At 32.2% G+C, this 16,375-nt stretch overlaps 1 protein-coding gene and 1 long non-coding RNA gene across 2 annotated transcripts in view; one reads left to right on the top strand and one right to left on the bottom strand.

Annotated features, from left to right (window-relative positions):
* Positions 1-16,375, bottom strand: part of LOC125669970 (tubulin-specific chaperone D-like) — a 69,513-nt gene that overhangs the window by 14,493 nt on the left and 38,645 nt on the right. The window contains exons 30-32 of the mRNA XM_048904853.2: positions 10,730-10,851; positions 10,568-10,645; positions 9,184-9,273 (exon numbers count right to left, since the gene is read on the bottom strand). Of these exons, the coding sequence (XP_048760810.2) occupies positions 9,184-9,273; positions 10,568-10,645; positions 10,730-10,851 (290 nt within the window). The remainder of the gene's footprint in view (positions 1-9,183; positions 9,274-10,567; positions 10,646-10,729; positions 10,852-16,375) is intronic.
* Positions 14,885-16,104, top strand: LOC125662468 (uncharacterized). The gene is made up of 3 exons (XR_008802291.1): positions 14,885-15,157; positions 15,267-15,371; positions 16,023-16,104. It is a non-coding gene; the product is annotated as an uncharacterized LOC125662468 (long non-coding RNA).

The following is a 16,375-nucleotide window of genomic DNA, read 5'->3' as shown; positions in this document are numbered from 1 at the left end:
TGTTTATAATTCACAAATAAAAGTGTACAATGTACATGCAATCTTTACATGTCAGTTTAAAAATACATAGAAAAGATAAATCATTAGAAAAAATTTAATTTTAGGAGGGGTGTAAATAAAATATCATTGTCTTTCTACAAACTATGACGTAAAATTCTTTTATTGTCAAAGTGTTGTGAATTTAACACATGAACAACCTTGCTATTTTGAATACAAGATGTCCTTGGATCTTACTGCTCACTGAAGTACCCCGAGTGGCTCAAACACAAACAACAGCAAACACAATACTATTACTCAAATTCTAACCTAAATTACGTCTACTGTTCTATAGTAGATATGTGTCATCTGCAAGGGCATAAGTAATCTTTGTAGATATTAACAGCCCCTTACACAAGGAAGGCTCATTCTAAATATCAAAGCCCAACTCCTTTCTGTTACAAAGTTCTAGATGTGACAGACTACACAACCTGGGGCATCATATAACACAAACTAATGTCAACCCAATTTATCTGATATAAAAAATTATGATACTGTCAAATGAACAACCAAATTGCATTTTACAAGCGAAATTAAATTCTTTTGACATATTGTAGTAGTGTGCGCTACAGGGCAAATTCCTTTGGAAACTCCACGTTATAAGAATGCATGACACTAATCTGACAAATCGTAGTCTTGTTCTTCTTGAGATTTTTAAAAACTGTTAAACTCCATGCTACAATTACATGTACATGTATGCCTCTACTGTTAATCCTTCATTATTTTGACAAACAGTAGCTGACAAACTGTAGCTTCTTCTTTGTACAACATAAATTTATGTAGCTAACAAACTGTAGCTTTCTTCTTAGTACAACATAAATGTATGTAGCTGACAAACTGTAGCATTCTTCTTAGTACAACATAAATGTATGTAGCTGACAAATTGTAGCCTTCTTCTTAAAGTTGTACAACATCATTAAATGTATGTAGCTAACAAACTGTAGCCTTCTTCTTAGTACAACATAAATGTATGTAGCTAACAAACTGTAGCCTTCTTAGTACAACATAAATGTATGTAGCTAACAAACTGTAGACTTCTTCTTAGTACAACATAAATGTATGTAGCTAACAAACTGTAGCCTTCTTCTTAGTACAACATAAATGTATGTAGCTAACAAACTGTAGCATTCTTCTTAGTACAACATAAATGTATGTAGCTGACAAATTGTAGCCTTCTTCTTAAAGTTGTACAACATCATTAAATGTATGCAGCATAACAATTCAAATCTCAAAAAACATTCTCATTTTTTAGGAGTCAAATTATATCAAAGATAGCTCTACAAACATAAGTCAGACAGACAGACATGGGTCATTTGGCTTTAGGCTTAGGTCAATTAATGATGCAACTCTTGTATACAGATAATATGAGTTGGAGGTGCATGGTCACTACAAATTCACATTTTCTACCTTATCTCATTAAACTCTTCAGAAGATGACAAAACATTTTGATACACAAGTCAGTACCTCCCAAGGATACAGTTAAACAAATGTCAATGATTCTAATGAAAAAACAAGAACCAGTTTTATCAAGGCGAGAGTCTGTTTAAGGAAATGTCAGCGATTCCATTGAGAGTAGAAGCACTGGTCATGTCATTGCTTAACGAGTGGAGTGGAGCTGATAAGATATGCAGAATCTTCAGTAATTAAAATCTTGGAAAGTCGTAGATTACACAGAACATGACAGAGACTGTCCTTGTGTACTTACAGCCATTTGTCCCCTGTTGTCATTTGTCATGTTCATCAACCCAGTTGAATTCTGTCTTGTGATGTCAGACTAAGAACACACACTGCTTGGGATCTATGTCACAGAAAAGCTTTGTCAATCTAATTTCTCCTTCATTAACACAGGTGTTGTCAATCATCACATAATATATATAATATGGACAAATTCAATTAATTTGTTCCAAGAAAAATTAGAATTTGAAAAAAAAATGTATAATCCAAACTATTTTGAGAGGACAAATATTTTTAAGACATGCACACAGAAAGGTCTTTGAAAAGTGTGTTTTGCCAAAATGAAAAACAAAATCCAAGACATCCTTTCACGTAAACAGGGTATGCAGTTGAACTGTATGTGTATTTGTTTGTGTGTGTATTTGTATGTGTATTTGTTTGTGTATTTGTTTGTGTGTGTGTTTGTATGTGTATTTGTTTGTCTGTGTATTTATTAGATGGTATGCATATTTGTCTGTGTATCTATTGGATGGTATGTGCATTTGTTTGATTGTATGTGTATTTATTGGACTATAGTATGCATGTGTATTTCTTGGATTGTATGTGTATTTGTTTGTACATATAGTGGCATGACCCATGTGTTAGTGTTTCATGAAAAGTATGCATTGCAGTTCATACTCTAATGTACTTTTAAAAATGAAATTATTTTCTTATACATGCATAAATAAGAAATGAAACAAGTTGGTTTAAAAAATAATGTAAATTCACAAAATATTAATGTTTTTCAAATCTAATTTCATAAAGATTGAAACATCAGATGAACGCAAGTTTAACTTGTGTTTGTTTCTATGCAAAACATGTCCTTACTCCAGCCCTCTCTTCCACCCCCCATCCCCCAAAACATTTCTGTCAAATTTCATGCTCAACTGCTTTAAGAGAAAACAAAGCATTCACAAATATCCAATACATGTCTAACTCTTAAGATATTGTATAAAAATTAATATTAACCACCACCACCCCTGCCTGAAGTGTTTGCACAATTAATCATGGTACTGTAATAGAAACTTAGTTTACACACCTTGCAGTGGACAGACAGACCAACAAACAGAATAAAAACAACCAGTCTCCATTGTATGATGTTTTATACTTCAAATAGCTTTTTACTCTTTCCTTTTTTAATGCAACAGCTAGCAGCAAGCTTGAAAATCCTGAACTTAAACTTAGAATTTTTTTTTCATTGTGACATACATGTACAGTGTACATGTACTGTCTTGACATTGAATCATACAGGTCAGATGTCTAACTTTCTGCCAAGCAAGACATGTTATTCATGGGAAATGCCAAAAAGTTTTGTTTCCTGAAAAATGATGGCTTTGGATAAAGCCAGTGACCGACCCCCAAATTGCCTTCCCTCTTCTAAAACCACATGGCATAAAGACCTACCAACCATGGGAAAAAAACATAAAATTTACTACAGCATTTCGATCTTTAAGGTACCTCCACCCTCATGTGACAATTCAAAGTAGAAAAACTGTATCAATATCCATGTAATATAGTTTAATTTAATCAATGACCAAAGAAAATTCAATATATGTTGCTACCTTTATAAGGCTGTATGACACATATAAATATGTATATGTCAACATCAGATAACTGCATATTTTCAATAAACAGTATCATAAATATACATAGAAACTAATTAAAATGACAAAATTTTAATATCAACAGTTTCAAAACACTGCTACTGTAAAAATACATGTAATTTAATTTTGAACATTAAGGGAATCATGGTGTAATAGACATACAAGAGGGAAAATACCAGCATATGAATTACTGCCCTTGACCATGTTGACAACACTTTTCTCAATATTGATAACATATATTTATAGATAATATAATTTTTTTTAGCATCAAATTGTTTACCAATTTTTTTTATTATCATATTCCTTTAAAAGATATATTTTTATCATGTGCAAATTTTAATCAAATAAAGGTTTTACCAAAATCTATGATGTCACATGAGGGTGGAGAAACCTTAAAATTGTCTGTAGGATGAGAGAATGATCATTTTCTTAGAGGGAATTTCAGTCCCTTTCTCTTCACACGGCCAGCATTGTGTATATATGTAAAACAAAGCAGGAAATGAGGTTATACACTGTGAAAAGTTCCATAGCCTGACAACACATTAGCCATCCCTGACTCCCTGAAATTAATTATTTTTTAAAATGCATTTTAATGTTGTAATGAAACACAGGTGCATGACCTGAATTCAGAGCACACAAAGTCTTGAATAATGAAAGTAAGGGATCATTGAAAGTAAAATAAGAGGCCCATGGGGCAGAACACTCACCAGATTAGTACTTGCTCTTACTGAGAAAATGTATCTGAACCCACTATTGCTACCCCACACTGAGCTAAATGCCACACAATGAATCAGAATATTTACATTTCCAATGTTTTCTACAAATTGTAATGATAGCCATTTCCTCATGAATGTGCTGTTGCTGAAAACAATGCACATATCTATGAATCTTGATAAATATCCAGTCAAACCTCATTATCTCGAACTCAATGGGACTGAGAGAAAACTTCAAGATATTTGAGGACTCAAGATATCAAAGGTAAATTACTTAAAGAATAAGTGGTTGGGACTTCCAAAACACTTCGACATATCCATGGTATTCAAGATATCGGTGTTTGAGATACTGAAGTTGAACTGTAGTACATTTATTTAAATGGCTGGGTAGTCCCAAAGAAATTAAAGTAGAATGTAAATATAATAAATTACATTCTAACAAGCTTCATAAAGTATTCTGACATGAAGTGTCACAGTTCATACCCTCATGTATTTTCAAAAAAGAAATCTACTTCTTAAATGTTCACAAGAAATTTTTTTTCTTTTCATATTGTTGATAATTTATTACCACTGAAAAAAAAGAATTCTAAAATTCCTACAGGAAAATTAATTGCTATTCATTGTAGTCCTATCCAGGCATATTCTGTCAAGATTCAATCCAACAAATATGACTCCGTACCACATGAAGATTTATGCTTGCATTTCACTTTGACAAGTTGCAGTCCGATACTTATCATTTCTGGATTAAGAGAGGATTTTTTTACCCCACTCTACTTCATTATTACCTTAAAATGAGTTACAACCCTTTATTTGGATACATTTGACCCCCCCCCCCTTTTTTTTGGGAGAGTTTAGTGCAAATACGATTGAAATTAACCTTTTCGTTCTTGAAAATAAAATTGAAAAACATTAAAAGTTAACAGAGATATATAAGACAGACAGTCACTAAGAGGCCAACTTAAACCTTTGGGTCAGGTTAGCTAAACATTCTTTTTAGCTGCAAATGTGGTGTATTCATTTCTAACAAACAAACTCTGTTCTGGAAATAAATGTCTATATTCAATTTCAGACACCTGGGTGGCAACAGTTTTGGGAAGCATGAATAACTCATAAAGACATAATGTGTGTATACTCAAGTATACTTACTTTATATAACAAATGTTTAAATAAAACATTCAATATTTCAATACTTCACAAATAAGACTTTTATGGTAACCAATACTGATTGATTTATTACAGAGAAAGTAAATTGTAAAAGAGTTAAACCTGCAACTCCATGAAAATTCCTCCAATCTGCAATCATGCAAAACAAGAAAACCAAACATTTTGAAATCAATGATGCATGTCAACCTCATCACAAGCTATAAAATCAATGCCAAATATCTACCTATGTATCACAAGCTGTAAAATCAATGATCCATGTCTACCTTAACACAAGTTGTAAAATTAATGATGCATGTCAACTTACATGTATGTATCACAAGCTGTGAAATCAATGATGCATGTCAACCTGTGTATCACAAGGGGTGAAATCAATGATCCATGTCAACCTTATCACAAGCTATGAAATAGTTTTATATGTACAGTTACAAGGGTCTTCCTTTTAATAAATACTTGTCAAATTTCAGAATATTCATCCTCCACTTTTCATATATAGAGAGCAATGATAATTCTCTCAGTAAAAGCTGTCCTAAAATAAGACAAGATCTAAATATATACATGTATGAATAACTTATAAAATTTGAAATATGTCAAATGCAGCAAACTTATAAAATTTGAAATATGTCAAATGCAGCAATAATGTATGATTGAATTATCCTATCTAAATGAATAACTGAATTATCATCTATATACAACTGTTTCATGCAGCAATAATGAATAACTGAATTATCCTGTCTATATATATAACTGAATTATCATCTCTAAACAACTGTTCCATGCAGCAAAAATGAATGAATTATCATATCATTCATCCCATGTCAGTGGTTTGCTGCATACAGCACAGGTAGATACAGTGAGAAATGGTTTAGTTTACATCGCTATTACAAGATGACACTGCAGACCGCTGTACAAGTATCTTGCATTCTTCCGTTGACTTGGTAATCTCATTATCTCTAATACTATAAGCCCACAGCACCAGCTGACCTCTAGCTGCTCTCTGTTTCCTAGTACACAAACTTTTCACACGATATGTGGGTATTTGTTATGTTCACACAATATGTGGGTATCTGTTAACATACACAAACTGTTCACACAATATGTGGGTATCTGTTAACATACACAAACTGTTCACACAATATGTGGGTATCTGTTAACATACACAAACTGTTCACACAATATGTGGGTATCTGTTAACATACACAAACTGTTCACACAATATGTGGGTATTTGATAAACTAAATAAATATCATATCTACAAATGAACTACATTGGCAACAGAAATACGTGTATGTCTAATTAAATGTACTGGGGATTTCAGTGTGTGCTGTGTCATCATTATACGTGTATGTCTAATTAAATGTACTGGGGATTTCAGTGTGTGCTGTGTCATCATTATACGTGTATGTCTAATTAAATGTACTGGGGATTTCAGTGTGTGCTGTGTCATCATTACCTTGACTGTATTACATGTATAGCATTCTCTTAAATCTTATGTGTACAATGTCATCATTACCTGTGCTTCCTTTGAAGTATAGGTTGTGTGCCATGTCATCATTACCTGTGCTAATCTGTGCTATGTCATCATTACTTGTGCTTTGTTAGAAGTACAGAATTGTATTCTGTGTCATCATTACTTGTGTTCTGTTAGAAGTACAGGATTGTGTGCTGTGTCATCATTACTTGTGCTTTGTTAAATGTACATTTTTAAAATTCTCGAATTATTGCCAGTCAATTTATCACTATTTTTAACATAAAGTCATGTTTTGTGATTAACATTTTCCCTGTTATACAAATCTTCTCTTATAACGCCTAATTTGCTAACTGCCAGTCACCACCCTGTTTTCAAAACAAACCTCATATTTGGGTGTAAAATGTCTCAATATTCCACCAAAGACATGTGATCAGTGAAGCTGTTAATTAGTCATCACATTAGATCTCCAGTGAAATGACAGCAGTAGGCCTAATAGTCCAGATAATTTTAAAAACAATCAAACAATATAATTGTTTGTTATCCATGGATTAGTGCTGGGTTTTGTTTTTTTTTTAAGAAATTAAAAATTTCATACATGCATTGCCATTAAGATGCACTGTAGTCATAAATCATTTAATAACTTTTAAAGTGATGACTTAACAACGATGCTGATTGGATGAAAAATTTGTTTGATTTCTTAGTAAAAACAATTTCATCCGGAGTTCATCCGCACTAAGCTTGCGGGACTACTTTTCTCTGGAATGCATCTTCCCGTTCTAATTTTAGCGCTATCTATCAAACGGGAATTTCCACACAAGCATTGTAAAAGAAATGTATTCGTTTGATGCTACCAAAAATATAAAAACAACCACAGATATGAATAAAATACAAATCAATTTAAAGAAACAACACAGTGACACATAGGCCTAGTGATGACGTGGCAGAATAGTCAACTTGATGACGTAGCTTAGGACACTGACTGGTAGAAGTGGACAGATTGTACATGTAAGCACGAGTTCCAGGTATGTAGACCTATCGTCTGCTTTACGAGTTCGATAACATAACGGAGTATGCAGTGACTTTTGATCTGGGAGATATTAATGAAATTGAACTGCGTTACATGGGGCTCAGTCAAAGAGGGCAATTTAAATGAAGAGGTGTTGAGCTTTTTACTTGATGTTGAAATGGAGCCGAGTCGCATTCCACCATCCCTACGACACAACCAGTGTTTAAAGTCTCCTCGGACGCAATGCAGCATACATCCAGTCATCGCTTGTTTTCTTCCTTTATATCTAATTCAGCTTTTAACCATTGCACCTTTAATTTGGCGTATAATCCATTTAATTCTGCACAGTAACTCTACCCGAGCTGAAAGCACAGCCACTTTTGTTGTTGTTGTTTCCATCGTTATGTATAGGTATTCCTACGCACCATTTCAAAAACGTTAATTAAAGCTTTTTAATGAGAGAAACTTATTGTTTTTCTATTCTAAAAACATAACTAAATGATAAGAAATAAAACTTATAATTCTATTGGTTGCATGTATCAAACGATAAATGGGACAGAAAACTTCATCAATGCTCGTAGCGCATTGATGATGTTTACATCCAATTTTTCATTTGATACATGCATCAAATAAAGAATTATAAGTTTCATTTCTTAATTATCCGAGTAACAGGGCATATAATAAAAAAAAGATAAATAACCAGTTTATAAAACTGACTGATTTGACATCCTTATAACAAATGGAATTTAAAGGTGAGTAATGAGTTTGATGAAATATTAGATGTAAGGACAAGATTGTCATGCTAAGACCCCACAGACAAAATATGCTGCATGGGGATCTGAATGATTCCCATCCTTGTACATACACTGTAGATACTGTGCATGTATCCATGATCAACATATACCTATAGTCAAATCCATACCAGTAGTCAAATCCATACCAGTAGTCAAATCCATACCAGTAGTCAAATCCATACCAGTAGTCAAATCCATACCAGTAGTCAAATCCATACCAGTAGTCAAGGAGTGTTCAAACAAACCCCCTTCTAAATACAATGAAGCACACATCGCTGGAAGACTCTAAATGTAGGATTTTGCTAATAAATCCCAAGTTTCTGGGGGGTCTTTAGTGGCAACCAGACCCCAAACTGCAATACCAAGGAGCATCTAGTGTTCCCAGGCTACAGACTGGGCATGCAACCTCTGCTATTTCGTCTAGAATAATCTCCCTTGACATCAGACCCCTTGGTACATTATACAAATTAACCCAGAAAACTAGTGACCATTACTTTTGAGCTTGAATCTCATACAGGCCACAAAATAAGGGGTCTCCACAGAGAAAACTAGTGATCATCACTTTTGAGCTGGAATCTCTTACAGGCCACAAAATAAGGAATCTCATACATGCCACAAAGTAAGGGGTCTCGACAGAGCTGGAATGCCTTACGAGTTATTAAGTAAAGAGAGAAGAGAGACTTACACTTCCACGCTGGCCATCAGTTTTTGGGGGTCTCCGCAGCGAGAAACTTCTGTACGAACTAATTCTATCACGGACAACGGGAACTGGTGACTATAAAACAATGACAGCTTAATCAGCAAACAGTGTCTAATGTTAGGGCTGTTCCAGAAATGATCAAATGGGGGGGTCGGGCGGCAAACGATATTTTTTTGTATGGGTGGTCGTATTTTTTCATATTTTAATTGGTCCGTGGTTGGACTGTTAAAAAAATATTTATTATGGGTAGTGGGTAGTTTCTATTGTTTTATTTTGTGCCATGTGGGTGTTGAGTTTTCAGAATATTTTTATTGTCGCTCTTGTCGTGTTGGTTCCAAAATGTCGGAGGGAAAATTGAAAACGTGCTTTCGAAATGCTGCTTTCGAAATCGGAAGTAACATAGAACTATTCGAGTTGTCGCTCTTTGTAGCGCATAACTTTCCATAAGGGCACTCTTCAAATTAGAGGCGCGTTTAGTAGGGTCCCTTTGGACGTGATGGCGGCGAACTCTGTTCTGTAGATTATTACAGTTTACAGTGCATCGATTTTGGGAATATTTTGAAACCAATAGGTATTCCGTTTTCTAATAAAAATAGGCAAACCTTAGTTGATTTATACGAGGGTACCGATGCGTTATATTTATCAGTCGGTGTGATGGTGACATAGAGGCCTCCGGGCGCGGGCTCCATTAGAAGACGAACGATTCGTGGAAAAACATATCCATACCCATTTCATGATAATAGAATCGTTTGGACTCCCAATCTTTCCAACATTCCCGCCATAGATGCCTTTGATTGTTGATGTGACATCGTTTCTTCAGAACTACTGTGATACAATGTCGCACAGGCATTACCGCGTCATTGACTAGAATGTTTGTCCCGAAAACCTCGCGAGATTTGTACTGTTTTCATTTTTAAAAATATTTTTGTGGTGGGTGTGGTTAGTTTTTTTTTTTTTTTTTAGATGGGTCATTGTAAAATGAGTTTATTAATTTGATGGGTCATGGGGTAATTTTTTATTTTTTTTTATGGGTGCTTGGTATATACAAAAGGTGCCTCCCGACCCCCCCCCCCCCCCCCCCCCCCATGTATTTATTTCTGGAATAGCCCTTACCGAGTCACACATGAATATAGGGGTATTAATTTCCCTGGTAATTAAATATTTTCAAATAGTCTTTCTGTTGTTGTTATTTTACAGTTCAGTTTTATTCAGTTTGTTTTAACAACATTTCATACCTCAATACAAGTAACTAATTGTTGTGGTTATGAAATCATACACACACAAAATAAAAAAAAACATGGATCCACCCTGAAATGTATGCTAATGCCAATATTTCAAAGAGAGATAACTCTTTGTGTGAAATACTTACTGTTCAACTCTCATGAACACATCAAAACAACCTTTGGACAGTAACTGGTCCAACATCTTTAGCATAGGATAAGATACTCTACAAGAGAAAAAAAAAACGTTAAAAAATAACTGTCGCCTGTGTACTCACTTACTGACAGAAATTATATTCTGTTTTACATACCTATCTACTTTCTGAAAATCTTTGAATATTTGTAATAACACTTCTCCAAAATGTGACATTTTCTGTAGGTCTTTACTTATAGATCTCAGGTAAACCTGTAGGGAAGCACTGGAGTGGATCACCTGTAATCAACGAGAGCCTGTAGTACTGCAATACATGTAATTAATGAGAAATTGTAATATGTGTAATCAATGAGAAACTGTAATACATGTAATTAATTAGAAACTGTAATGTGTGTAATTAATGAGAAACTGTAATACATGTAATTAATGAGAAACTGTAATATGTGTAATTAATGAGAAACTGTAATATGTGTTATTTATGAGAAACTGTAATGTGTGTAATCAATGAGAAACTGTAATACATGTAATTAATTAGAAACTGTAATATGTGTAATTAATGAGAAACTGTAATACATGTAATCAATGAAAAACTGTAATACATGTAATTAATTAGAAACTATAATATGTGTAATTAGAAACTGTAATATGTGTTATTTATGAGAAACTGTAATACATGTAATCAATGAGAAATTGTAATATGTGTAATTAATTAGAAACTGTAATATGTGTAATTAATGAGAAACTGTAATACATGTAATTAATGAGAAATTGTAATACAGGTAATTAATGAGAAACTGTAATACATGTAATCAATGAGAAACTGTAATATGTGTAATTAATGAGAAACTGTAATATGTGTTATTTATGAGAAACTGTAATATGTGTAATCAATGAGAAACTGTAATACATGTAATTAATGAGAAATTGTAATACATGTAATTAATGAGAAATTGTAATATGTGTAATTAATGAGAAACTGTAATATGTGTAATTAATGAGAAACTGTAATATGTTTAATTAATGAGAAACTGTAATATGTGTAATCAATGAGAAACTGTAATATGTGTAATTAATGAGAAACTGTAATATGTGTAATTAATGAGAAACTGTAATACATGTAATTAATGAGAAATTGTAATATGTGTAATCAATGAGAAACTGTAATACATGTAATTAATGAGAAATTGTAATACATGTAATTAATGAGAAATTGTAATATGTGTAATTAATGAGAAACTGTAATATGTGTAATTAATGAGAAACTGTAATATGTGTAATCAATGAGAAACTGTAATATGTGTAATTAATGAGAAACTGTAATATGTGTAATTAATGAGAAACTGTAATACATGTAATTAATGAGAAACTGTAATACATGTAATTAATGAGAAATTGTAATACATGTAATTAATTAGAAACTGTAATACATGTAATTAATGAGAAACTGTAATACATGTAATTAATGAGAAATTGTAATATGTGTAATTAATGAGAAATTGTAATACATGTAATTAATTAGAAACTGTAATACATGTAATTAATGAGAAACTGTAATACATGTAATTAATGAGAAATTGTAATATGTGTAATTAATGAGAAACTGTAATACATGTAATTAATGAGAAATTGTAATACATGTAATTAATGAGAAATTGTAATATGTGTAATCAATGAGAAACTGTAATATGTGTAATTAATGAGAAATTGTAATACATGTAATTAATGAGAAATTGTAATATGTGTAATCAATGAGAAACTGTAATATGTGTAATTAATGAGAAACTGTAATATGTGTAATTAATGAGAAACTGTAATATGTGTAATTAATGAGAAACTGTAATACATGTAATCAATGAGAAACTGTAATATGTGTAATTAATGAGAAACTGTAATACATGTAATTAATGAGAAACTGTAATGTGTGTAATTAATGAGAAATTGTAATACATGTAATTAATGAGAAACTGTAATATGTGTAATTAATGAGAAACTGTAATGTGTGTAATTAATGAGAAACTGTAATACATGTAATTAATGAGAAACTGTAATGTGTGTAATTAATGAGAAACTGTAATACATGTAATTAATGAGAAACTGTAATATGTGTAATTAATGAGAAACTGTAATACATGTAATTAATGAGAAACTGTAATACATGTAATTAATGAGAAATTGTAATATGTGTAATCAATGAGAAACTGTAATATGTGTAATCAATGAGAAACTGTAATATGTGTAATTAATGAGAAACTGTAATATGTGTAATTAATGAGAAATTGTAATACATGTAATTAATTAGAAACTGTAATACATGTAATCAATGAGAAACTGTAATACATGTAATTAATGAGAAACTGTAATACATGTAATTAATGAGAAACTGTAATATGTGTAATTAATGAGAAACTGTAATATGTGTTATTTATGAGAAACTGTAATGTGTGTAATCAATGAGAAACTGTAATATGTGTAATTAATGTGAAACTGTAATACATGTAATTAATGAGAAACTGTAATATGTGTAATTAATGAGAAACTGTAATATGTGTTATTTATGAGAAACTGTAATGTGTGTAATCAATGTGAAACTGTAATACATGTAATCAATGAGAAACTGTAATACATGCAATACGTGCAATCAATGTGAAACTGTAATATATGTAATTAATGAGAAACTGTAATGCATGTAATCAATGAGAAACTGTAATATGTGTAATTAATGAAGAATTTTAATACGTGCAATCAATGTGAAACTGTAACACATGTAATTAATGAGAAACTGTAATATGTGTAATTAATGAGAAACTGTAATATGTGTAATTAATGTGAAACTGTAACACATGTAATGAATGAGAAACTGTAATATGTGTAATTAATGAGAAACTGTAATATGTGTAATTAATGAGAAACTGTACACAGGCAAATGTGCCTCACGTGAATTTCACGTGAAATGCTGTTCACGTGAAATTCACATGAACCTTTCACGTGAAATTCACGTAAATTTCATGTGAATTTCATGTGAAAAGTGATTCACGTGAAATTCACGTTAATATGTCCACATGAATTTCACGTGAATCACTTTTCACGTGAAATTCACGTTAAAATATTCACATGAATTTCACGTGAACAGCAATTCACATGAAATTCACGTTAAATTTTTCACATGAATTTCATGTGAAAAGCATTATATCACTTTTCACATTAGTTCCTTGCGAAAATTTTAATGTGATTTGATTTTCGCAAGGAAATAATGTGAACGTTGATTCACGTGAATTTCACGTGAAAAGATTCACACGAATTTCACGTGAAATTTCTTCATGTGAAATTCACACGAACAATTTCACACGAATTTCACGTGAAAAGCTATTCACGTTAAAAATTTCACAAGAAAAGCGATTAAAGTGAAATATTCACACTTCTTAATATATTCAAGCGAAAAAATAAATAAAATTAAGGTAAAATATAAAACGATATGGAGATTAGGCAATTCAAAAGTTAGAGTACATTTATAAAATGTAGGCAAACGACCAATAAAGTAGATCCTGCTCACGCCTCCCTCTCCTTGTTTATTTGTGAAATTATAAACTTGCATTGTAGTTCTGTACGCAGTATGATTACATGTACTTTGCACACATGATTTCTCTCATTTCCCATCATTTTTTCTCTTAAGAATTAAAATATAAATTAAATCTCCCATCATCATAGATATTAATGAAAGCATATTTTCCAACTACTTGAAGAATCACTATATTGATAGAGTTAGAATATGCAACTTCAAAACCACGAAATTTTCTACACATGGAAAATTACTATTTTACAGCAAAATCAGAAAGAACTATGAATTAAAACTAATAAGACCATTTGAAATTTCCATTCGTGAGAGTAGTACGTTTTAAATAGCTAAGAATATTTGCCCACCCTTTAGAAATTGAAACTGGTGGATATTCAAAACCATGCATTCCAAAAGATTGTTGTTTTTGTCAGTTTTGTAAAACTACTGAAGATGATTTAAAGTTTTTATCTCGCTGCTTTATGATGTTAGTAACAGGCTACTTGTCGGAGTGCACTTGGACTGTTTACATACATGTGATTTGAGGGTATTTATTGTGCAGGTGGGAAAAAATGCCATGATATTGTTTTCCGCTGTCGGTAGTTTGGCATCAATTTTAATTACCCCCCCCCCCCCCCCCCCCTCCTTATTAGATACATCGAGAATAATTACCGGTGTGATACCTTGGAAGCTGGTGTATGCATAAAATTAGACTTTTTGGAAATTGCTGATACACGCATGGAGAAATGAAAATTTTCTATCAGCCGTATTCACCATCCCGAATTTGTAGATCGTCAATCAAAAGGAAAACACAGATTTCTAGCACTCGGAAGAAAGCGAAAAACATAAACAATCCTTAACATTACTGTCCATGTATATTTAGATAACTTTTAAAAATATATCTATAAAGCTTTACACTGTAACAGTCAGATTCCGGTAATAGTTACAAGGCTGTGACGTCACACTCGAGTAGGCCGTCTGACGCGTCTGACGTATGCAAGACAGCGAATGTGAAAGTACATAGAAACTCTACAGGTAAGATGAGATTGAGCATTGTAATATATAAATGTTCAGTGTAAATTCAAGCCATTAGGCTTATTACATTTATGTGATCTAACGTTCCTAATGCAACCGCTTATTTCAGACTGATGAGAATTACTTTAGACGGGGTACGTCAACGAATAGGCACGACAGCGAAAATACGGAAGTCACTTCGGGGACGTGTCGCAGAATCGCATAACTCTACACGGTTTGTTAATCTTTCCTTATTCATCAGAGAACATGGTAATCGTAATTCAGAACATAATTTTTATAATTTAATCGATCTATATATTGATTAGGGGTGCTAAGTAACGTTCTATTACCTTCATAGAGACATCATCGAGATCAGGCACGTTGAAGGGGGGGGGGGGGGGGTGATGTGTAACAATGTCCATCGATTGTTATATATATCGTAATGCCAATAAAATGTATATATATTGGTTGCTCCCCCCTTTAACAATAGTTTTAAATGAGAAGAATGTAAGCTTGAAAGCTCTATCAATGTCAATTGTTTCATTTTAAGCATTGCTTATGCATTTATATAGATTTCATCTAGATAATGAGGAATGCAAAGTCATTTTCAAATCGCCTCTGGACTAGAACATGACAATTTGAAAACATATTCCATGACTTCCTTCTGTATCTTGTATAATAATTCTATTCTATTCTGTATGATGATATATAAAAGGTTATGTTTCTTTCAAACACAAATTATTGATAATTTTTCAACTTTTTCTTCTTCGTTTCTGCTACATCTACATGCAATTTCATTCATAGTACAGTATGTGTACATAAGGCTTAAGATGACTCCTTTTGTATATTGAACAGTCCTTTTAATACATAAATATTTCTTTTTCAGAGATTAAAAGAAAGAAAGAAAAGACAATGAAGACAACCATGTAAAAACAAATTCAATCAATTAAATTATCAGCAGATTGAAAGCAGATTTGTACTCCTTTTTGTGTTCATCTGAACCCGAGATTCAGATTATCAAAATATCCATGTATGATTTAACGTTATAAAGTTTATGTGAAATTCATGTTAAAGATTTCACGTGAAATTCACATGAATTTTATGTGAATTTCACGTGATTTTTTTTCGTGTGAATTCACATTTGATGCTCTTTTAACGTGAATTTCACATAGAAATTCAAGTGAGGCACATTTGCCTGTGTAATATGTGTAATTAATGAGAAACTGTAATATGTGTAAT

The sequence above is a fragment of the Ostrea edulis genome, chromosome 4 (genome assembly GCF_947568905.1).
Source record: "Ostrea edulis chromosome 4, xbOstEdul1.1, whole genome shotgun sequence".
NCBI lineage: Eukaryota > Metazoa > Mollusca > Bivalvia > Ostreida > Ostreidae > Ostrea > Ostrea edulis.
This window is presented reverse-complemented; position numbering and strand designations above follow the sequence as displayed.